This window comes from Equus asinus, chromosome 20 (genome assembly GCF_041296235.1).
Source record: "Equus asinus isolate D_3611 breed Donkey chromosome 20, EquAss-T2T_v2, whole genome shotgun sequence".
NCBI classification, from domain to species: domain Eukaryota; kingdom Metazoa; phylum Chordata; class Mammalia; order Perissodactyla; family Equidae; genus Equus; species Equus asinus.
Genome location: NC_091809.1, coordinates 44,367,674 through 44,391,934, shown reverse-complemented (window position 1 = coordinate 44,391,934; position 24,261 = coordinate 44,367,674). Strand labels below are relative to the sequence as shown.

The 24,261-nt window shown below is 36.0% G+C and overlaps 1 protein-coding gene across 5 annotated transcripts in view; it reads left to right on the top strand.

Annotated features, from left to right (window-relative positions):
- Positions 1–24,261, top strand: part of ARHGEF12 (Rho guanine nucleotide exchange factor 12) — a 140,228-nt gene that overhangs the window by 47,863 nt on the left and 68,104 nt on the right. For 3 of the 5 annotated variants that reach the window (XM_044751665.2, XM_070490067.1, XM_070490066.1), the window contains 3 exons: positions 18,062–18,085; positions 19,338–19,423; positions 21,046–21,102. In XM_044751665.2, coding sequence (XP_044607600.2) covers positions 18,062–18,085; positions 19,338–19,423; positions 21,046–21,102 — 167 coding nt within the window. Of the gene's footprint in view, positions 1–18,061; positions 18,086–19,337; positions 19,424–21,045; positions 21,103–24,261 lie in introns of those variants that run through there. The other 2 variants (XM_044751668.2, XM_044751666.2) reach the window with 1 other exon arrangement.

Below are 24,261 nucleotides of genomic sequence, written 5' to 3'. Positions count from 1 at the left end.
CTGAACTTGTTGTGTTGTCTATCTGTATTCTCTGAACTCATTTAGTTTTTTAATGATAGCTATTTTGAATTCTTTGTTGTTTAGGTTATCGATTTCTGTATTGGGATTGTTTTCTGGGTACTTGTCATTTTCCTTCTGTTCTGGAGATTTAATATATTTTTTCATACTGCTTGCTGGTGTGGATTTGTGCCTCTCCATAGAGATAGAGTTTGGTTACTGCTTCCACTTGCTGCCACTGAAGGAAGGGGCAGGAGCTGTGTCATCTGCACCCACCAGGATGCCCGTGAGCTGTTCCCGACTGAGCCTGGGCCACTCCTTGGGATTGCAGTGGTCCTGTGGGGTCTCCCGTCAACTGTGGGAACAGTCACACTGGGGCTTTGGGTTGCTGCTGCCTACTCTTACAGACCCACCTAGACATGCTGCCTCCTTAGGGACTGCAGCAGTGTTATGGGCTTTCGAGCAGCTGGGAGCTTGTTTGCCCAAACTCACAGCTCTGCTGCCGTCAGGACCCACTGGATCTCACTTGCACCCCTGGGGCCACAGCAGAACTATGTGTGTTTAATGCAGCTGGTGGCTTTCTCGCCCAGCCATGCCATGTCTGCTCCTAGGTCGCACCAGCCTTTGTGCTTGGTAGACGGGGCCTGTCCCTTAGGCCGAGCCAAGTCTCTCCCTGGGGCCACTGTGGGACTATGGATTTTCCCACTGGACTAAGGAATAATCACGCTTGGGCTCCAGATTGTCACCACCTGTTCCTGTGGTCACACTGGATCTCACTTGCCCTCTCTGGGCTGCAGCAGAGCTACGGACGTTTAATGCAGCTGGCGGTTTGATCACCCAGCTGTACCTTGTCTGCTCCTAGGTCACCCAGCCTTTGTGCTTGGTGGGTGGGGCCTCTCCACTAGGGCCAACGAGAAACTCTCCTGAGCTGAGTCTCTCCCTGGGGCCACTGTGGGACTATAGATTTTCCCATTGGACTAAGAAACGATCACACTGGGGCTCCAGATTGTCACCACCCACTCCCACGGTCACACTGGATCTCACTTACCCCCTCAGGGCTTCAGCAGAGTTATGGGCGTTTAATGCAGCTGGTGGTTTGCTTGCCCAGCCATGCTGCATCTGCTCCTACGTCGCCCAGCCTTTGTGCTTGGTGGGTGGGGTTTCCCTACTGAGTCTGAACCCAAGTCACTCCCTGGGGCTGCAGTAGGACTGTAGATTTTCCCACTGGTCCAAAGAGCAGTCACGGGGGGCTTAGGGCCGTAGTCACCTGTTTCCTCAGTCACGCCAATGTGCACCCCCACCCTTGGGTCTGTGGCAGTGCTATGAGTGCTTCAGCCAGGAGAGTCATTCATGGATAGTGGGCTGTCTGGGGGCCGGAGAGTTCTCACCTATCTCCACTTCCTCCCCAGGGCTAGTCCATCCACTTTCCCATGTATAGCAGTGCAGGTCTCTCAGGCGTCCTGCAGTGCTGTGTGAGTATCCTCTGTTGATCAATGAATGTCCATTTAGTTTTAGTTCGAACGGAGAGAGACAAAGAAAACTGCTCACTCTGCCATGTTGTTGACATCACTCTAGTACTTTTTGTCTTTTTTAATTAAGATTATGATAGATTATAACCTTGTGAGATTTCAGTTGTACATTATTGTTAGTCATGTTGTGGGTACACCACTTCACCCTTTGTGCCCTCCCCCCAGCCCCCCTTTTCCCTGGTAACCACCGATCGGTTCTCCATGTCTATATGTTAACTTCCACCTATAAGTGGGGTCACATAGAGTTCATCTTTCTCTGTCTGGCTTATTTCGCTTAATATAATACCCTCAAGGTCCATCCATGTTGATGCGAATGGGACAATTTGGTCCTTTTTTATGGCTGAGTAGTATTCCATTGTGTATATATACCATATCTTCTTTATCCAATTGTCAGTTTCTGGGCATTTAGGTTGGTTCCACATCTTGGCTATTGTAAATAATGCTGCGATGAACATAGGGGTGCATGCGATTCTTGGGAATGCTGATTTCAAGTTCTTGGGATAGATACCCAGTAGTGGGATAGCTGGGTCATAGGGTATTTCTATTTTTAACTTTTTGAGAAATCTCCATACTGTTTTCCATAGTGGCTGCACCAGTTTGCATTCCCACCAACAGTGTATGAGGGTTCCTTTTTCTCCACAACCTCTCCAACATTTGTCACTTTTGGTTTTGGACACTCTAGTACTTTTGTGAATATTCTTTTTATTTCTGTAAGGCATGGTGATTAAGAACAAAGCTACAGAACTGTGAGATCTGAGTTCATATCTCAGCTTCTGTGCTTACTGTCAGACCTTGGGCAAGTTCGTTAATCTTTCTGTGCCTTAGTTTCTTCATCTGTAAAATGGAGATAATGATAGTATTAGTGAAGATTAAATGAGTTAATATATGTAATGCAGTTACAACAGTCAGTGGCATAGGTTACATGCACACTAAGTATTAGCTATTATTATTAACTATTCCATTTTTCTGTTACTTACTGTTCTTTTCTGTCAGTGTTCAAAAGGGCCTGTGTGACTTACAGCAAAGTTCTTGAGGTCACGGGTTCTCTGTGTTGTGTTCCAGTGGCAGTTACTCTGTCTTTTCACCATTATCTCTGCTTTGCCTCTAGCAGTATCCCACACCTGGGAATGTGTCAGTGTATTTTTTCTTGAATTTTCCTGCCTCCTGCTGTTCTAGGTCTCTGTAGTCCCCTGTTCCCTCGCTCTATCCACACACCTATATTGCCTTTCTAATCAAAGGATGGATTTATGTTTCAGGTCGTGACCCTTGTGTTTAGGGAAATCCGTTTCCTCTTCAAGCCTACTAGAATTTCTTTGGTATGAATCCAGAATTTAATAGATTTGGCAAGTATGTTTTGTAGTTAATGGTTTGAGGTTATATTCATGTCCCTCTTTCATAGAAGATGGATTTTTTCCCCCTCTATTTTGCTTTTAATGTTGAGGAAGGCTTGTGGAGTAAAATTGCTTTTGTTCTCTTCCATGTTTACCTGGAATTTAAAGCATATTTATTGAAGCAACCAGTGCTTTGTGAGAATATTGCCATGAAGAAACACACTCAGGTGAAAACAGGTTTCTCTTTAGATGTGTAGCTGGCCAGGTGCCCATACGTCAGTGGATAGTAACTGAATTCTCTGCTGAGCTTTGGAATTTGGAGATGCAGATTCTGTAGGATTGGGAGTTCTTTTGTAACCAGTTTATATTGGCTCATCTTTGCCTGAAACTATATAAAGAGTATAAATACCTTTCTAGCTAAATATTTTGTAGTTATGCCAGATCTACGTTTCTGATCTGACTTATGTGAAAGCTTTTGTTGAACTGTGAAAACTTATAGGAAGGGAACATGCTGTTTTGTTGTAAGGCAGTTGTCTAGAGGTTGAGAGCAGGGGCTCTGTTAGACTGTGAGGGTTTGAATCAGAGGTCCTCCATTGACTAGTTATATAGCTTGTAAAAGTTACTTAATCTCTTTGAACCTCACGTTTTTCTGCTATAAAGTGAGGCTAAAAAAAATATTTCTCGCTTAGAATTTTGTTAGAATTAAATTAGCTACTATATATAAAGGACTTACTACAGAAACTGGCATATGGTAAGTACTCAAGTAAAACTACCCAAATAAGTTTTAGCTGTTATCATTATGATTTTAATTGTTAATCATTATTCTTATGGATAATGGAGGATATGTATTTGGAGCAATCTTCCAAGCATAATTTTTATATTTATTTTTTTTTTTTTTTAAGGGAGGAAGCAAACGAAGCCAGTCCTCTTTTTATGCTTTTTTTTTTTTTTTTTGGTGAGGAACATTGGCTCTGAGCTAACATCTGTTGCCATTCTTCCTCTTTTTTTTTTTTTTTTTTATCCCAAAGTGCCAGTACATAGTTGTATATTCTAGTTGTATGTCCTTCTAGTTCTATTATGTGGGATGCTGCCACAGCATGCCTTGATGAAAGGTGTGTAGGTCCGTGTCCAGGATCTGAACCAGCAAACCTCGGGCCACTGGAGCACGTGAACTTAACCACCACTGGGCCAGTCCCCCAAGCATAATTTTTAACTACCAAGTGTGAGCTTAAACATTTTGAGTGTTCCTCAATTAACTATTCCTCCCAAGTGAGTACTTTTCAGGGACTTCAACCCTATGGAAAAGCTGTGTTATTCTTTACCTCTCTAATTTATATTTATTTCCAGCCAGTTCATCTGCTCTTTAAATACAGGTTCAGCAGAATGGTTCTTCTCGTAAGAATTCAAGAACTTCTGTTCTGATGATGAGTCCATTTACATTTGGGTTTGGGCACTGATAGGAAACCGAGCTGGATTTCCTTAATGGGAATCTGACCATTCACCCTGTTTTACCCTCCAAGGGTACAGTTTTTTTCAGGAACTGAATAGCTTTATCTAGCAGGGTCTTCCTGCCCTTAGCAGTGGAACAGTACAAAGACCACATTGAGCATAGCTGCTGGGGAAACCCTTTTTCCTTCTCTGGCCTGTAAATGCTGTTCTGTCTCTTTGAAAAGCCCTGACATCAGCTCTTGGAAAAAACCAAATACTTGTGTTAAAACAGGCCTGAAACACTCGCCTGGGCAGAGACTAAATGGCTGAACTATAGTTCTAAGTTTACCAGATGCCTCCCAGTCAATGCTGTGCTTTAAAGAAAAAAAGTTTGTCTGCAAGTTTTAGATATTATCTAGAGAAATTAGGATAGAAAGGACAATTTAACAGCTGCCTCCCACATTCTTTGCTAGTTTATCCTCATTTTATTCTTTTTCCTAAATGAAATCTAACTTTAAGATAATGTGGAATTCATACGTGATAGGGACAGGATATACAACGTTATAAACTTTGTGTAATGTTCTCCACATATTAGGTGCTTCATAAGTATTTGATGTTTGGGTGAAATAACACTGTTACTGTAGACCTAGACTGACTTTTAGTGTTCACATCTATGGAATATGAAGGTTTATTCATTTATCAGAGTGCTCCTTTAAAACATAAATCAGGTCATAACTTAAAACCCTCCAGTGGTTTTCCATTGCACTTGGAATAAAATCTAAACTCATCGACATGGCTCACATTCTTATATTATCTGGCCTCCGAAATCTGTTGATTTCGTCTCAGCACTACACTCTTGGTCATTCTCAATGCTCAGACCACATGGACTTTGTATTTCTCAAATACACTGAGCTTCTCCCTTGTACCCTTGCAGTAGCGATTCCCTTAGCCTGTAACTCTCTGGCCCAAGATCTTCTCATGCCTGCTTCCTTCACCTCACTTAGGTCTCAGCTCAAATGCCTTAGAGGTCTTCTTTGAATAAGCTGAACTAACCCATTTAGTCACAGACGCATCTCTTTTAGTTTTCTCACAGCACTTATCACTATATGAAATTATTTAGTATGATTATGTGTTTATTTAGTCTCTCTTCTTGTAAAATGTAAGCTTCTTGAGAGTAGAGGCCTTATCTGTTCACTGCTGTAACCTCTGTTGTCTAGAACAGTGCTTGGCACAGATTGCTGTTTATGTAACATAGTATGTGTTTGGCTGCCTTTGACAGGAAACATAAGTCAAACTGACTTAAGCAGCAAGGACATTTGCTGGCTTGCATAAAAATAAGTCTAGAGCCAGGGTTCAGTGATATTTGATTTAGCGGCTAAATTGTATCAAAGGCCCAGGTTCTTTCCATTTTTCCACTCTTGCCATCAGTGTCAGCTTCATCTTAACCTAGTTCTTGAGGATGTATGCTAAGTAGCAGTCAGAGCTGCTTGCTTCCTCATTTACATACAATGGGAGAGAGGAAAAGAGGTGTCATGTGGTTCTCTCTTAAGAGAAAGAAAATACTTTCGGAGATGCTTCCAGTAAACTTTGTTTCTGTTTTCATCGTCTCTTTCTGAACCAGTCAATTACCCAAGAATGGAAATTACCGTTAGGCCAAAAAGGCCCATCTCTGTTGCTTCAAGTGAGGTCAGGTTCCCGAGTCAGCTGGGCTCTGAGGAAAGTAGTAGATAACTGAATAATATTGGTGTTTTCTTAGAAGGAAGGCTGTGGTTTCTGGTTTGAGAATCACTTATATCCTCTATCATTCTAAACAAAAATTTTTTGAATGAATGTACTTAGTAAACATGTATTGAATTGTCAAATACATGCTTAGCACTATACTGGCTAATTAGAATACAAGATCAGATAGAATATGTCCTTACCTTCAGATAATTTAAGGTCTAGTAAGAGAGTTAGACAAGTTAACAGAATGTTAAAGTTGTTTTAAAAATCGATTAATTGATTAGGGCTGACCCAGTGGCATAGTGGTTAAGTTTGCATGGTCTGCTTTGACGGCCTGGGGTTCACCAGTGGTTTGGATCCTGGGCACAGACCTACACACCACTCATCAAGCCATGCTGTCATGGCACCCCACGTACAATATAGAGAAAGAGTGGCACAGATGTTAGCTCAGGGCCAATCTTCCTCACCAAAAAAACCACAACAAATCAAAAATCAATTAATTGATTAAAATAATTTAATCCTAAGGAAAGCAGAAAAAAGCAAAAAGGAGAAGCAAAGAACAGGTAAGACAAAAAGCAAACAGCAAGATAATAGACTTAAACCTGTCCATATCAATAATCACATTAAAGGTGAATGGTCTAAACATCCCAATTAAAAGGTGGAGATTATCAGATTAGATAAAACAGCAAAGCCCAACTGTATGCTGCTTACAACAAATACACCTTAAAAATAGATACACATTGTTTAAAAGTAAAAGGATGGAAAAAGATATGATAACACTGATCAAAGGAAAGCTAGAGTAACTACATTAATATCACATAAAGTAGATTTCAGAGCAAAAATGTTATTAGAGATAAAGTCACTTCATAATGATAAAGGAGTCAATTAAAAAAAAAGATGTAGCAGTTCTAAGCTTTTTTTTTTCTATGCACCTAATAACAGAGCTTCAAAATTCATGAAACAAAAACTGACATAACTGCAAGGACAAATAGATCCATAATCATTATTGGTGATTTTAATATTCCTCAATAAGTGAAAGAAGTAGACAGAAATCACCAAGGATATGGAAAATACTTAACACTATTGACCAATTTGATCTAATTGCTTTTATAGAACATTCTAGCCAACAACATAATACACTTTTTTTTTTGCAAGTGCACATGGAGCATTTACTGAACTAGACCATATCCTGAGCCATAAATTAACTTTCAATAAATTAAAAGGATTCATATCTTATAAAGTATGTTCTCTGACCACAGTGGAATTAAATTAGAAATCAATAAAAGAAAGATCTCTGGAAAATCCCTAAATATTTGGAAGTTAAATAACACAATTCTAAATAACCCATGAGTCAAAGAAGAATTCAAAAGGGAAATGGGAAATTATTTTGTGCTGAATAAAAATGAAAACAACGTATCAATTTGTGAGGTACCACTAAAGCATTACTTAGAAAGTTATAGTATTAAATATCTATTAGAAAAAAGGAGAAGTCTAAAGTCAATGACATCAACTTCCATTTTAAGAAACTAGAAAAAGAAAAGTAAATTAAAACCAAGGTAAGCAGAAGGAAAGAAATAATAAAGGTCAGAGTAGGAGTCAATGAAATAGAAACAGAAAAACAATAGGGAAAATCAAAATCAAAGCTGGTTCCTTTGAGAATATCAATAAAATTGTTCAATCTCTAGCTGATTAGGAATAAAAGAGAGAAGACAAACATTACCCATCTCAGGAATGAAAGAGGTGACATCACTGCAGATTCTATGGATATTAAAGGATGATAAGAGAATATTATGAATATCTTTACGCCAATAAATTTTACAATTTAGGTGAAATATGGTTTGCAATTTTATAAATCCCAGCAATATATAAGTATATAATAGGTTAAAGTGTATATAACTATATATTGTATATATAAATAGGAACTTATAAAATACATATATTTTTGTATATGTGTGTATATGTATTTGTGGGTGTATATATACATATATATGTAGAGAGAGACATATAAAAAGAACAATACATCATCATCAAGGAGTTTGTCCTGGGAGTACAGAGTTGGTGGGATCTACATTTCTCACTCTCAGATAGGGGAGTTAAGCAGGGAGGGAAGATGAATGAACCATGTGGTACTGGATTAGAATCAGAGACATCAGTGTGAACTCATGTTTAGCTTAATATACACAGATGGATAGATACAGAAACAGTTATAGACGTGTGCATATACATTAGTTAGTATACGCACATAAATGTCCTAGTTCTGTCTACTGAGAGTCCATAGAAGCAGTGACATTTCAGTAGCAGCAAGCACCCCCAGTGCCCAGATCTTGGTTTTTGAATACAGTTTTCTAGTAAAATCGCTCCTTGGGGAAATGGTTGATTCTAGGGCTGGAGTAGGGAAAATACATGATGAGCCTAGAGCACCTTGTAAATGTACCAGAAACAAGGAAGTGCTCAAAAAACAAGAGGGTGGGGCATGTCTAAGGGACATAGCTGCCAACCTGGAAGAACTATCAATGGCTTACGCGGAAAATTTGAGCAAGAAAATAAATAATGTAGTATTGGATTAGAACTCAAAGTATAAAATAAATACATAGGAGTTCATACTGATATAAATGATTGCATAAATAAGTGGACGAGAAGACACAAATCCTCCTTATGGAAGAATTCCAAATAGTATATGTACATTTTCCCTTCTCCAGGAGATGGAGCCTAATCTTCCCAACTCTTAGTGTGGGTTGAATTTAGTGACTTGCTTCTTAAGAGCAGAGAATAGAAAAGGGAAAAAAAAGTAACTTTATAGGGAGAATTCTGGCAAACACTGCCTTAAACAAATGACCAATGTTAATGTTACTAGTGATAAATAATGTTGATATTGTATATCCCCTGATAATGTGATGAGAAGGGCTCTTCCCCCCTTTGGTATTCCAGAAATAGGCCCACATACATACATATGGACAACTGATTTTCAACAAAAGTGCAAAGGCAATTCAGTAGAGAAAGGATGATCTTTTCAACAAAAGATGCTGGAACAATGACATATCCATACGCCAAAATAAAACCACCAACAGAAAACTCTTCTATCCATACCTCACACCCTATACAAAAATTGTCGTAATATGCAAAATATGTCGTAGACTTTAAAAAATAAAATTGAAAATCGTTAAACTTCTGGAAGAAGATGTAGCAGAAAATCTTTGTGACTTTGGATTAGGCAAAATTTTCTTAGATGTGGCACCAAAAGTGTGTGCAAAGACCCCATTTCCAAATGAGGTTACATTCACAGGTACCTGGAGTTTGGACTTCAACATATCATTTTTGGGGATGCAGTTCAACCCATAACAAATGTAATGGTTCCCAGTTTAGGGATTGCTTTCATGTTTAATGCAGGGGAACTGAGAATCTTGGTATGTACTTAGTGCAGTTCCCATACCGCGTAGGTAGGTAATGCATCTTCCACATCTATGTTTACTTTTCTTCAAATGTAATGATAGTGTTGTTATTAATAAAATACAAATTCATTTGAAAATATTATGAATTTGTAGCTTTTTGGCATTTATTCAGTTTGTGGATAATATACTTCTAACTGCTATTATGTAGATTCCTATTTTGTCTGTTTTTTTTTTTTCCTATTTTGTCTGTTTTTACTTTTAGCAGAAGTAGTCTCTCTCGCCTATCTTGTGCCACACTCGGGCACCCAAGGATTGTTACCCTGGCCCTTTGTCTTACAAGGTGTGTTCCCAAAACAGCTTCTTCAGTTCTTGCTGCTGTGTATTTGCATGAGTCCATGGGATTCAGCTAGGGGACTGGTACGTCCTCTCTTTTCTGTTTACCTAGGACACGCACAAAATCCTCTTTACTTCTAGTCCAAACTCCCGCATGGATTCCTTACTGTAGATAAATTCATCGTAAGGAAAAAATCAAGAAGGAGTGCATAACTTGAATTACGAGGATATTTTGTTAGAACATTGTTTATTATACTGAAAAACGGGATGTAGCCTAAATATTTACAAAAGGGAATTGGTTAAATTACTTAAATAGCCATATCACAAAGTATTTTGCAGCTATCCAGAATTATTTAGACCTCTGTTTTTCAAATTTTTATCCTGTTTGGAAGTTCAATATATAAAATAAGTAAAAGCTAATAAGCAGCTCTGATATATGGGGAACCTGGGCCCCGTCTGCCTACTTCTGCTCTCTGAGGGGACCTCTTTTGAACCCTTAGAATTTTATGCAGCACAGTTTAAAACCAGTGCTGTAGTAAAATATTTAGTGATATAAAATTATGGTGATGTTTTATTAAGTTAAAGTAACCAAATAATATGTCCAGTATGCTTTTTTATAAAAAGAAATTTTATATACTGTATTTATACTATATACAAATTTCAGAAATCTATCTCTGTCTTGAGAAAAGATAGGGGAAATATTCATGAAAATGCTGGGTATTGATATGATGGATGATTTTTGTTTTCTCTTTTGTCTTTTTAATTTTTTACGTTTTGTACATGTATATCTTTGAGAATAATGAAAGACATTCCTTCATATTAAAAAATAGAAAACTGTTGCTTAATAGGAAACTACAGTTTTGGAAAGATGATAATCTCATTCCTCAGTCCCTTGAGGGAAAGAATTATCTTAAAAATGTCATGAAAATAATGTTACCAACAAATTTATTTAGAAATTAATAACAGCAGTAGTCTTATGTGTTAAGTATGTTAGGATAAGTCACATTATTAGCCTGTAAGGGAGAAAATAGAACTGAATGTCAGTGAATTCAAAATGAACTGAACTTTGTAAAGCAGTGATTCCCAATTCTGGGATGTTATAAGAGGAATGTCAAAATAATTGAAATACCCCTTCCTTTCGACTTTCCAAACTCAGTGCGGTGGTGAGCCTATGTTACTGATAAGAGTACACCCAGCTCTAATTCCTTGGCTTTGGGTCAAAAAAAAAACTGTTATAGAAATCAGTGTGACATGGCATGCATGTACCTAATTTTCTCATCTTTTCCCCACAAAACCATAGGTCTTTTTTTCTTTGTGGTGGTTTGAAAGTTTGGAGTTTTCAGATTTGGCAGCAGAAAGTGTGGTTTCATGATAAACTAAGTGGATAGCTAAGAGGAATTGTTAATACTTGATGCCAGAACCAAAGCATTTGTGAAGAGAAATCTCTTCGGTTTAAAACCAAGAATTTCATTAAAGCATTCATTAAATATATAACCAGTAAAAGTATTTTTAATGAAAAAGAGCTTCCTCAGAAGAAAATAAAACATTTATGGATGAGGAAAGTATTATATAGATGCTTTAATTGTAATCATATTGGCTGTGATGAGTTTTGTTAATAGTCTTATCTTTACCTATATTTTATATTCATATGGCCTCTAAATTTTATTAGTAGAAATATTTCACCAGCTAGAGAATATAACTTACATAAATTTAAGGGTATGTAATCAAAATACCCATAATGGATGTCTTATTTAATTTTTAAAAATTGTAAGTAGAAAACATGGAATATGCTCAATCTTTATTCCCTCAGAGTTCTTCCCAGAAAGCATATGAGGTTTTTATTGCTTCAGAAAAAATAGACCTGTGTTGGTTTAGTTCAAGGAAATTATGAACATTTTTAGAGTATATAGGAAATAAGTTTATATTTTTCTGATTCTGTGTGTTTCCTTGTACTCTGACTTTTGGGCAAATCCTTGTCTGTCTAGCTTTGTGGTGTAGAAATAGTGGTGATTAGCCGTCTTTGTACTCAAGGAATGAGTGCATCCCAGTACAACACGTGAAGGTGAGCAGAGATCATAAATAATAGTCTGTGATCCTGGAGCTCATTTAGTTTTAGTTGTTTTTCCTTCTCTCAGGATTTTAGAAATAAAAGAGGCCTATTCCTGTAGTTGTATTGGCACTTGGTAAGAAATGTTTAGGAAGATTCTTATTTGTTTTCTTGTTGAATCAGTATTCTTTGCTACAGAATGCTATTTTTTTAATGGATGCTTTAATTAATGCAAACTACAAATATATCATACATGTGATTTAAAGTGATACATAAGAATTTAAATTGAGTAGAACTTTTTTTATATCAGACAATATAGTGTTAATTGACATATTATTTTATATTTTAATTTTACATTTTAATAAAATTCTCAAGCTCAGATTAATGCTGGAGCTTGTCTCAGTCACACCTTAATGCAAAAGCTTAAAAGTTAAGTGAGACTTTCTACTTTTCAAAAGCACAGTTGTGTCTTTTGGCAGATTTTCAGAAAGCAGCTTGTCATAACAAATTTTGCACAGTTTTCACATTAGTTTGCAAAATGTGAACGTTTAACCTTAATGTATTTTATTTAAAACCTTGTTGGGAAACATGCCCATCCCAGATTAAGAGGACTTCTTTTTTTTCCCCTCTTATTTTTATTATTTTCACAAACATATCTTGAAATACTGATTTGTGGAGCAAAATTAAGGTTTAAATCCCTATGAAATGAAAATCATGTGTTGTCCCTATTTTATAAATCATAGATTATTCTATAGAGTCCAGTTTATTGCTTATATTTGTTTAATGATATTAACATCTCTTCTAGTAAGCATGGATTTGGTGGTGTGAAAGCTGTTAAATGGAATGAGGATACTTAAGTAGTGTGAAGGTCTCATACTTTTTTCTGGCAGTTGTCTTTACTTGATTTTTTTGAAGTGAATAGTTTGAAGTCTAAAAAGACACTGCCTAAGTTAATGATATTCATTATCTCAAAGGAAAGTTATTTAGAAACCTTACAGGAAATATTGACAAAAATGGTAATGTTCCAGATTGTTGATAAGGAAATGAAAGCCTTTAATAAGCTGTTATTTTTATTGTGAACTACTTTTCCCAATTCAGAAACAACCAATATCCAATTAATACTAGTTCTGGCAGAGGGATTTAAAGTAATTTAGAATTTACTATTTGATTTGTCAAAGTATGTCCAGGAAATAAGACACATTTACTAAGGGTCTGTCATGTGTTTAAGTTCAGTAAAAATGGCAGTATATTAAGCTGTATTTAAGAAGTTAATTTGAGATCTTACGTGACATTCTATTGAATCATTTTTGGATTTTACACCAGAACTGAGCTCTTGGTCCTTGTCCTTCTGTGGTTTGTATTGCAAGGTCCAGAGGTTTCAAACCAATAACATCATGAAAAATTCTCCATGAGTCATCCTGTCAGCTGTAGCTTCTCCTTTAGAGCCTTTCTGATAGAACTAATGCTTTATTGCCAGCTCTGCTAACAACGTTTTATGCTTTGGATCTATATGCTAATAAAAAAATACAATGGTAGATAATCAGATTTTCCTTTAGCTACTTCCATAACTTTTAGTTCTTTTGGTGACTCTAAGCTAGACCAGTTATCAATTGTAGGTGGTGAAAGGATTTATGACTAGTGTTTTTTGCTAAGTGGCAGGGACGGTCAACACAATTTCACTAGGTTTTGAAAAAAAATCACTAGCCCTGCTTGCCAGGAAAATTAAAAGTTTTGGTTGTAACCTGATCATTTTTCTTACCCTGTAGCATCTGGGAAGTTTGTTAACTTGAGTATTGACGTTAATTTTATATATTACTTGGCAAGTTAAATCTATGGTTTCATCACTTGCTGTGAATTATGCATTTCTGTGGATTTTACTGAGTTGAAAACCTATTTGAATATTGTTAGTCTTTAAGTTTATTTTTCTTTTCTCTAAATTTAATTTGAAGTCATGCCACTAAAGTTCAGATTTTATTTTTTCTAATAGCTAATAATAATCAAGTGCTTACTGTGTGCTAGGCATTACTTCTCATTTAATGTTTCTCATTTTCTAATTTAATCCTCAAAATAATTTGTGAATTAGTTACTAGGTACTAGTATTATCACTATTTTACAGATGATGCTTAGAGAGGTTAAACAACTTGCCCAGGTTCAAGCACCTTTTAAATTGTGAAACTAGAATATGAACCTAGTTATATTTTTTCTGAGGACTCCCTTCCCTTAAGGCCTTGAAATCACGTCTAATTTTCATTGACTATAACAATATTGGAATAGTATATTTTTTTGCACTGATGTTTATCATTTTATGAGGGTTGAGCCTTAGTATTATCTTAATTGTTATCTATTTTCCAGAGTTCTTTGTCTAGTAACTCTCCTCACTGGAGTGGATTCCAATAAAGTAGTACTATATTTCATTGATTCCAAGATGCACATTTTCTTCCCCCTGCATTTTAACTTTGCTAAAATGAGGATGTATCTTACAATGGAACTTTTGAGAATTCTAAATTTAGTAGCTAACATTGTTTGACTACTAATGAAAGCTTGACCACTATCCAATGTAAGTAAAATTTCCTTAACTTCCTCCCCTTCATTTCAATCATCCCTTATTAAGAACCATCTAGATTCTCAAATTCCTCATTATAACTACACCCAAGGAAAAAATATCTAATACCTTGGAGGAGAGAGAGGGTCGATGCTAAAGTTTGTGTGATATTCCTGTTCTTCTTTCAGAACACTTCTCACTGGAGTAGTGTCAAAGGCTAGCTCTTTTCTCACCAAAATCAGTAAAAGGAAAATATGATTTCTAGTAGGCTATTCATTATAAGCAAGTACGTGATAACACAAAACTTTGACGGTCCTTTGCAATTTTTTTTTAATCCAGAAGAAATTCTCTTTAGCAGTCTTAAAGGGATATCCCCATTGTAAAATCATGTGTGTGTATATATATTGTAGACTAGTTAAACCTGGCTAAAAATGGAAGTTTTACTCTAGTATATATTATTTATTGGGTTAGAGTTTTTTAATTACCAAATCACATTTCCCTGTACGCTGTAATGACATACTGGGAGGAGTGTGAAAATAAAAAAATGGACGAGGCCTCTATTAGATGGGCTTTAATATTAGAGCTCAGAACTAACAAGGAAAAGGTATCCTGAGTCGAGTGAGTAGATGTATTGTGGCATTTAAGGCCCTTGGTTAGGATTTCTGGCATGCAAGTGTGCTTAGTAATCAAAAGTGAGGCATCTAGTCACTTTATCCCAATGGCTCAAATTCCTGATAACCTTTTCCTTTATTTATTATGATTCTTCACATTGGTACTTTGACTTTGTCTTATATCTAGAAAAATACATATGCAAATAAATATGCACTAACATGTTCATCATGTCCAAGTGTTCAATATGATATTTTCAAAAGCCCCAGAGATGGTTCGATTAGGTACATTAACATTATGTCAGCATTCAGCTCTGCTGTTCTACATAAATATCTGACCAAAGAAGATTGTCACGATTTTATGATTGGACTCCACAATGGACAGCGACTTGAAAATATAAGATTGTGTACATCAGAATTGTCTCATCAGCCTAGTGGTGGGCTAATTTGTTGCTTAGAATATGGCCACTTTTTAGCCTCCAGACCTGCCTTTCTGCAGCATAGTGTTTCATAGTGTTGATGATCTCTTCCTTGGCCCCTGGCACAGCTGTTTCTCTTTTCTGACTGACTTTCTTTATCTCGTTTTTATCTCCTCTTTGTCACCCTCATTTCTTCATCTCCTTCACATCCATTCTCAAGTCGTTCAGAAGCTATTTTTTTCTCCCAGGATTTGATTCTTGGTGTTTTCTCTTTATATGCTGTTTTAAATTTCAGTGCCCATCAATAGGCTGATGATTCTATAACTCTAGTCCCAGGCTTTTCTTTGGGATTCTAGCTTCCTATTTCCAGCTCTGATTAAATCTCCATCTCAATATCCAGCAGATGGTAAGATTTTTACAAAACTGGGACTCTCTTGGTGATTTTCTTAGCTGGAGCAAAGGGAACAAATGAAATAGCTAGGAAAGCCTTTCACATTGTTACTTATGTATATATGGGACTACACATACATCTGTACATACATGTTTTATCACATACTTTAAAGTGGAATTTCATGATTAGAGAAAAAGTATTGTGATTAAAAAATTTTTGAGAAAAGTTCTTTATCTGTACTTTATTAATGTAATAAGTAGATTATGACAAGCAAATTATACTACATGGTAGTCCTTATTCTTCATCTTCTCATTCCATTTTTGTCCTCTTCTTTCCCCTCCTTTTCCATTCCTTTGTAAGAAAAAATAGCTCAGGAAACTGATTACAATCAGTAGTCTGGGAACTTCCGGGATTCTTTCCCAGAATCTCCCTGGCTGTGCAGTCCCTGACGCAAGCAGCATTGTTTTGGGGTAGGAGTTTCATAATGGCTATCAGGCAGAGTGTCCAAAGTTCTAACTGGAGGTATTATCCTTTGCAGAAACTCAGTCGGGAATTATTTTCTGCCAACTTTTATATTCATCTGTAAATTCAAAAGCATTCCCACCCCCTCCAACCAGTGAGGATGGACTACGTAGGAACTCTTATTTCTGAAGATTTGGTAATCTTCTGTAATCAGTGTATTCTCTAGAGTGGTGCTCTCCTATCTCAGAATGCTCTTTCCTTGTTAACTCTGACTTTCTTGTGAGTTAATATGCTATCCTTCATTAGGGAAGTTTTTGGATTCTTTGTCTTTTTCTTTGGATCAATATTGATTTATATGGGGAGTTAAAGGAAATTGTAATTAAACTTGTACTTACGAATTTTTTTTCCAACTGAAGTACCTCCATACCAAATAAAATAGTCATCCAAGTATCATTGTTTTATGTTTATGTCTTACTATCTTTACTAATAGCCTTTTTGTTTTGTTTTGTTTTTGTTTTGTTTTTTTCTGAGGAAGCTTCACCCTGATCTAACATCTGTTGCCTGTCCTCCTCCTTTTTTGTTTGAGGAGAAGTAGCCCTGAGCTAACATCTGTGCCAGTCTTCCTCTGTTTTGTATGTGGCTCACTGCCACAGCATGGCTGGCAGGCAGTATAGGTCTGCACCTGGGATCCGAATCTGCGATCCCGGGCCCGCTGAAACAGAGAGCACTGACTTAACCACTAAGCCATGGGGGCGGCCCCCTAATAGCCTTTTGTAAAACATCCAATTTTACTGATATTCCTAATAAGCCTTGTTCATATTACCTAGACTAAATAATCTTTACATAAAATGCCATACGTTGAGATTTCTAAAAAGGACAGAAATGGAAAGAGGAATGGGAGGAAATTTGAGAATATTCTTTTAGACTTAGATTAGCATTTATGTATAGCATCAAACTCTTGTCAAGAAGCTTTCAGTAATATTTCTTATTAAAAAGACAACCAGGAGGAAATGCTGTAGTTCTTTTACCTTACAGAACTGAAAAATGAAAAAAGGACCCTTTGTGTTCTACTTTTGAAATATATTTTAAAAAATTAATAGTACTCCAATAGTATTTTTTCTAGGTTTGTTATTAAAGGTAAACGTAAATAATTGAGAATCATGATTTGATCCTGATCAAAGGGAAGGCACAGCTCAATGAGTGTGGTAATCAGCACCCATGTATTTTGGGGGGTGGAGAGAAGTGATGGACAGGAAGGGACTTTCTTTGCTAGGGAAACTGTAATTTGATGGCAAAATATTTGCCTCAGTTTTTTTTTTTTTTTACTTGAAGATTAGCCCTGAACCAACATCTGTGCCAGTCTTCCTCTCTTTTGTATGTGGGTCACCACCACGGCATGGCTGACGAGTGGTGTAGGTCTGCACCTAGGATCCGAACCTGCAAACCTGGGCTGCCAAAGTGGAGCACACAGAACTCAACCACTATGCTACAGGGCCAGCCCCTCTTCATAGTTATTTTTTAGGATTAAATGAGATAATACATGTGAACAGTTTAGAATAGTGCTTAGCATCTAGTAAGCCCTCAATAAGTTTAGCTATTGTTGTTATTATTTGTATTTTTAAAAAGAGAACCCGTATTCAAGGACAGCTGATGGTAAATGCACCTGTAATTTAAGATTTAAGAAAGTAGTTAAGATATTAAAAACTGGTATCCAGCTTCTTACTCCACTTCTTTGTTGAATCTTGCTTTGGGAAAGTTAGCATAAGATTTAAATCCCTTACTCTGTTTAGTAGAGTGAATAAATTTAATAACAATATTACAAGTGAAATAACTACATCTGTCCTTTTTTTTTCTTTGTTTCAGGTTTCCCCTCAAAAAACCTATAAGGTAAGTTGTTCAGTTGCACTTTAGGTTAAATTTTAATTAGAAGCATTCCTTCAAAATTATGGTGGATTTTTGTGGTTTTTGAAAATGTGGGTTTAAGAGGTTTAAAATTTCAAAATGTTTTACAAATTTAAAATATAACAGGTGTTGCATATTTTTTCTGGAAGACGGCATTGTTTTGATAACATTTTCAGTGTTTTTAATATAAGCATTTTAAAAGTTTGTTCAAATTGATACTTAAGGTCACTCCCTATGAAGAGATTTAATTTTCAAATCTATTGTGACTGTTTTCAGTTGTTAGTAGCTTGGGAAGTGTAAATGGATTGCCAGTTTTTGATGTATTTTATTACTTGGGTAATTATAACTGCCTTTGTTAATGAACTTTGGAAAACTGGATCAGTCTTAATTACTTTAAGACAGTAAAGAGAAAATCCAAATGTTCAAGTATGTCTGTGCCTATATCTGTATCTTCATATTTATTTATTTCCTGGGATTAGATGCCTCTTCCTCAGTACTTGCTCTTCAACAGCTCTTTTCTCTCACATGCTAATTGTCGTAAATATTATTTAAAGTGTAGGTAGTATGTCATTCCAAATTGTTATAGTACTTTCATCATTTTTAGTGACAGCATAGTCCAAGATACCAATGCTAATCTTGGCATTTCAATTAATTAGTATTGTATGTATTGTAGTTATTGTTTTATTTGCTGCCCAGCCATTATCTGATCAATGTAATTGGTCAGTCATAGCAAAAATAGTAATTCTAGTGTCATCTGGGCCTGGCTTAGACTTCTGTGGCTAGAACTATAGGCAGGAAGATTTTTTTTAAACTGTTCTCATTCGTCCAGTATTTACACAGTGATTTTGAACCTGACTGTAGTGTATGTAGGATTGGGGAATGTGTTTACATAACTTTTAGGCACTGTTTTCTTATCTGTTAAATGGAACTAATAGTGATTAACCTATGAAAACCACTGAAAGAATTTAAGTAATTATTTCTAAGAATAAAACAGACTTTAGTGCTAATTACTACTTTTATTATTTTTAAGCACTTTTTATAACCAAGTAATTAGCCTTTGTGTTTATTATACATAGCATAGACTGAATTTTTGAAAAATATAGAGAGGTTTATGAGACTGTGTAAGGTGAACTGATTTCTTGGTTTCTCTTTGTAAGAAACACTTTGGATTTTTAAATTAAGCTTTTATTCTAATGAATTTTTTGTAGTAATATTTGATTGCTTTGATTTAATTTAGGCATGGAAGTATTTTGAATCGAGAGTCACCAACAGATAAGAAGCAGAAAGTTGAGCGCAGTGCATCACATGATTTTGACCCCACAGGTAAAACATTGTTTGTTCTTCCAAAGAATATTGAGAGTCATGAAGTTCAGAATAATATGGCTTAAGCTGCGTAACTACTGAAACACCCAGGAGTAGCCACTTGATCTGTTTAGGACTCTCCTTCCTCTTCAATTGTATAATATAAAACCTTTACATTCAGGAGCAATGCAAGCATTTTTAATTTTCAACACTATGGATTCCACTATGGAAGCATCATTGTAAGACTGTATTATATTTAAAAATAATGATGATAATAGAAATAGTTATTATATCGTAATTGGAAATTTTGGTCAGACCAAGGACTTAGTATTGAGATAAGTCATGGTATGAACAGTACTATGTCATAAAATCAAGGCCATAACAACTACAAATTTCTGTAGTCATTTAAAAATTCATCTGTGATCGTGGTAAATTGGAGTACTAGATAAAATACAACTTGAAAAATTAATGATTGTCTGATTTTAGAGTAAGCAGATGAATACAAATCCCATTTTCTTCTGTCAAAAAGTATTCAGAACTCAAAGAGCTGTCTTTCAACCTCAGTGCTATTGATCTTTCCTAGAGTTTTCATGTTACTGGACTTTTGGCCATTTACATTTTTAATTTTGTACATATAGATTGAACTCCTCTTATAAAATTTAGGTTTTTGCTTTCTCCTTGTAAACTCACTCAGTGTTTAATTTATAAAAATTGCTTGATAATTCTTCTTTTGTCATTTGAAACTGATGTGTGTTCTTTGTGCACACTGTTTTATTTGGTCGTATGTTCCTCTGACAAAAGGTAAAGTAAGTAAATGCTAAGGTCTTAGATACATAAATGTAATGTATCTATTTTTAGGTATTTTCATTTAGAAATAAAATTTTAAGTTTTTAATAGGAAGTATATTTTTGTATCTAATTAAGATGTTTTATACTTTTAATAAACTTGCTCTTTTATTTTGAAAAAGTATTCTAAGTATTATCTAGGAAGGGAAGAATAGGAAGTAAATAGCTAATAATTTACTTACATCTTGGGCAGTTAGTAAAAATAAAATTCCAAGCATCAATTTAGAAGGTTTTGGTGGTGGGAGTATGTAATAGGTAACTTCTGGATCTACATTAAGAGATATTCTTACCTAATTTTGAGATCATGGAGCTTAGAGGCGTTCACTTATATGATTAGTTATTGTCTTGCTATTGAGGGTTACAAGTTTCTGCCCTCTGTTCATAAAATTATTGTAGTGTTGTTAGATTGACTTATTCTGTATTGTTAATCTGTGATATGCCCATTTCCAGACAACAAGATTTAGCAAAGTAGTATGCAATGCTTTATAATGAGATTATTACAGCTTTTAGTGTTTTTGTCATTTCTACAGTTGTCAGATAATATATTTGGTAGACTATTCATGTGTTTTGTTTGAGCATATTTTTATTGCACTGTCTTTTCTTCGATAAATCTTTAAAATATGTCATTACCTGTGCTGTTTGTGACTATTCCAAGTGCTATCACCTGTGATGTTCATACTTTGTGTTTGCACGGTTTAACTTGATCATGATTCATTCTTTTCTCCCCCATGAAGTTTTCCCCTTACATTGGTCTCCATATTTTCTATATCTCTCTCCTTTTCTCCCGCTCTTGTGCAGATAGCTCCTCCAAGAAGACAAAGTCTAGTTCAGAGGAGAGTAGATCCGAGATATATGGTAAGCTAATGTAGCCGATTCAGCCTTGCACCTTGGAGCTTGCTTCATGCTGTTTCCTTTTTTTTTTTTTTTGAAATAACTGAAGCCTTCCTTGTGTCTGCTCTGCATGGCATGATCTACTGCAGGGAAAGGGAGCCTGGGGTTTTAATGTGGCTGTGATGTGGAAGCTTAAGGTTGCTAGAAACTAACATTGTAGAGTAAGAATAGGCCACATTACCCATCTTCTCTTTCATCTTGTTTTTGTTAGGAAAGTGATTATCTCTAATACCTTTGGGTCAGGTTCCTCCAAATAACATAGATGGGCTTTGAATTCTTGGCATCTTCTTCCCAAGTCCCGTTTGTGGAGTTTCGATCATGAAGAATTTCATCAATGCTACCAGTCTTTTCCTCTAAGTATAATTCTGTGTAATTTAGATATGTTAGCAGTTCTTTGGAATTTTTATTTATTTTTTATTTGTTTCTTTATTTTTAATTAACTCTTCATCTGGAAATGCTGTTCTTGTATAATTTGTCCACAACAGCAAAAATACCTTAAGTATTTTATTTTTGTAGCTTGAAGAATTTGCCTATGCCTTTCATGTTTCCCTAAAGCTTATTCTGAATGGGAAAATTTCAAAATGGTACCTTTTAAAAATAATCTTCACAAAGAGCAGGTTTAACCTGAATGATCAACTTTTGCAACAGATGATTCAAACACTGATAATTTTCAGACTGTGTCCTGTCTTCCAAAGATAATACAAACCATGTTTTGAAGTTCATACATATTTTTCCTTTTCTTTGCATAGTTTTACCTGTCTTCTTCCCTTGTTTTGGCATCTAATTAGTTTTTTGAGACAAGTGAATAGGAAAAGCACTGCCTGGAACCAAGACTTTTAAAACAATCTCTGAAAGACTCATAACTTAGTTCCTTTTAAAAGGATTCCAAATTTGGCCTCAAAGGAAAGCCAGGTCTTCTCTGATAGAGTCCAAAATCTATCAAGTGGAAGTTTCCGCAGGGCAGCTGTTTCCTAGCTTGACATACATGAAAGAAAAAAAAAAAAAAAATGAAAATTCTGCTTCTCCTTTTAAGACATTTTATAATTTATATCTCCTGACACTTGAGTCCATGTCAGATACTCTTTCATATTATGAGGCCTCAGTGTTTGGTTTTAAACCAGTTAATGTTTCTGTGTTGGATACATACCCGTAGGTTTTTGCTTGGGTTTTCGTGACCAGTGCTTTTTCTGTGTAGGTAAACCTTTTACAGTAGTGCAGCAGGAAATGTATACCATGCCATATGGAATGTCAAGTTTATGCTTTTTCATCTTTCCAAAGTATTTTGTTCCTCATAAGTAAGAAGTAGCTGCTGAATTTCTCAAGACTCTGTCTTTCTGTTCTATATAAAGGGCTTCCTATGGTTTATTATCTCCTTAGGAATGTGAACACTATCTTTATAGCTCCATTCTTTTCCAGTAGCCTTTGCAATGTTGTATTTCATCTCCCCTACCATTTTCCTAGATCTGTGTTGTGTATGCAAAAGCTTGCTGTTTGCTTTGGATGAGGAGTAACAACCTAGGAATCCATGACTAGAAATATTATACTAATATTTTTCTTACCAGTGATAGGAATATTAACACTAGTTCAGACATGCCATTGGCTTGGTAGTAACAGAAACATTTTAAGTGGTAATGGGGAAGTAAGGTGTGGCTGCTCTGTGTGTGTGTTTCTTGAGAACCCTTGAAATACCTTTTTGGGAAGAAACTGAGCTGTGAGTCCTCAAAAGCACTTATCAGAGGGATGAGTTGATCAGAACAGAGTTAACATGCTAACGTAAATCTGTTTGACATTACAAATATTTTATCACCTTTGTGAATAGACTTCTTCAGACTGTGTGCATGGGTGAAAAAGAATCTCTAGGGAGTCAAGGAAAGCTTGGAAATACTGGAATATGACCGAACAGGGTCATAGCAACTGGTGAAATTGCTTTAGTGTAGGGTCTCTTAACAAGCCCACTTTAACTTGTGAGATTTTGTATTATTTTCTCTTGGGGTATAATTCATTAGTTGGGTACTTAACGCAAATACTACTTATTCACTTATGAATTATTTATTTTAAACTTATAGGCATTTTTAGAGCTATTTTGTGAGATTTACTTTGTTCATTTTAAAAGGAAACCAAGTGTTCATTTTGTATTTACATCTTTTGTTAAGTTTCTGCCTGGTGCAATAGGTCGATATTTATTCCATTTCCCCTTATTTTTCCCTCTCTACCTTTTGGAGTCTATTGATCATGTACAGATATATTTTCTGATCTGCAATTTTAATGATACTTAATTTTCCATTTTTCTCACTAATACAGTCATGCATCACTTAACGGGGATACATTCTGAGAAATGCATCGTTAGGGGATTTCGTTGTTGTGTGAACGTTATGGAGTATACTTACACAAACCTAGATGGTATAGCCTACTACATACCCAGCCTACATGATACTAATGTTATGGAGCCACTGTTATATATCTGGTCCGTTGTTGACTGAAACATCGTTAGACAGTGCATGCTGTATTGTAATGGAGAAATTTTGTGGGTTTTTGTGGGATATGAGAGGTTTAGGAAGGGAATTTTGGTTTAGACTACAGCTTCTTCCTGACTTCTGTCTTGGTTTTGTGAAGAGATTCCAGCTGATAGTGTTATGTACCAGAAAATAAGCCATGTCTTATTGAAGCTGTCTTAGTCTCCTGGGACTGCTATAACAAAACACCAGAGACTTGGTTTAAACAACAGAAATTTATTTTCCCAGTTTTGGAGGCTAGAAGTATGAGATCAGGGTTCCAGCATGGTTGTGTTCCAGTGAGAGCTTTTCTCCTGCTTGCAGACCACCACCTTCTTGCTTTGTGCTCACCTCACATGGTGTTTCTTTGGTGCAAGCACGTGGAGAGAGAGAGAGAGGGAAAAGCTCTCTGGTGTCTCTTCTCTTATAAGGACACTAATCCCATCACGAGGGCCCCACTCTGATGACGTCATCTAACCCTAATTACTTCCAAAAGGCCCCATCTCCAAATACTGTCACATTGGGGGTTAGGACTCAACATGTGAATTTGGCAGGGGGACACAAACATTCAGTCCCTAGCAGAAGTGAACTGTTAGTACTTGAAATATCCTGGTTTGGATACTTCAGACTG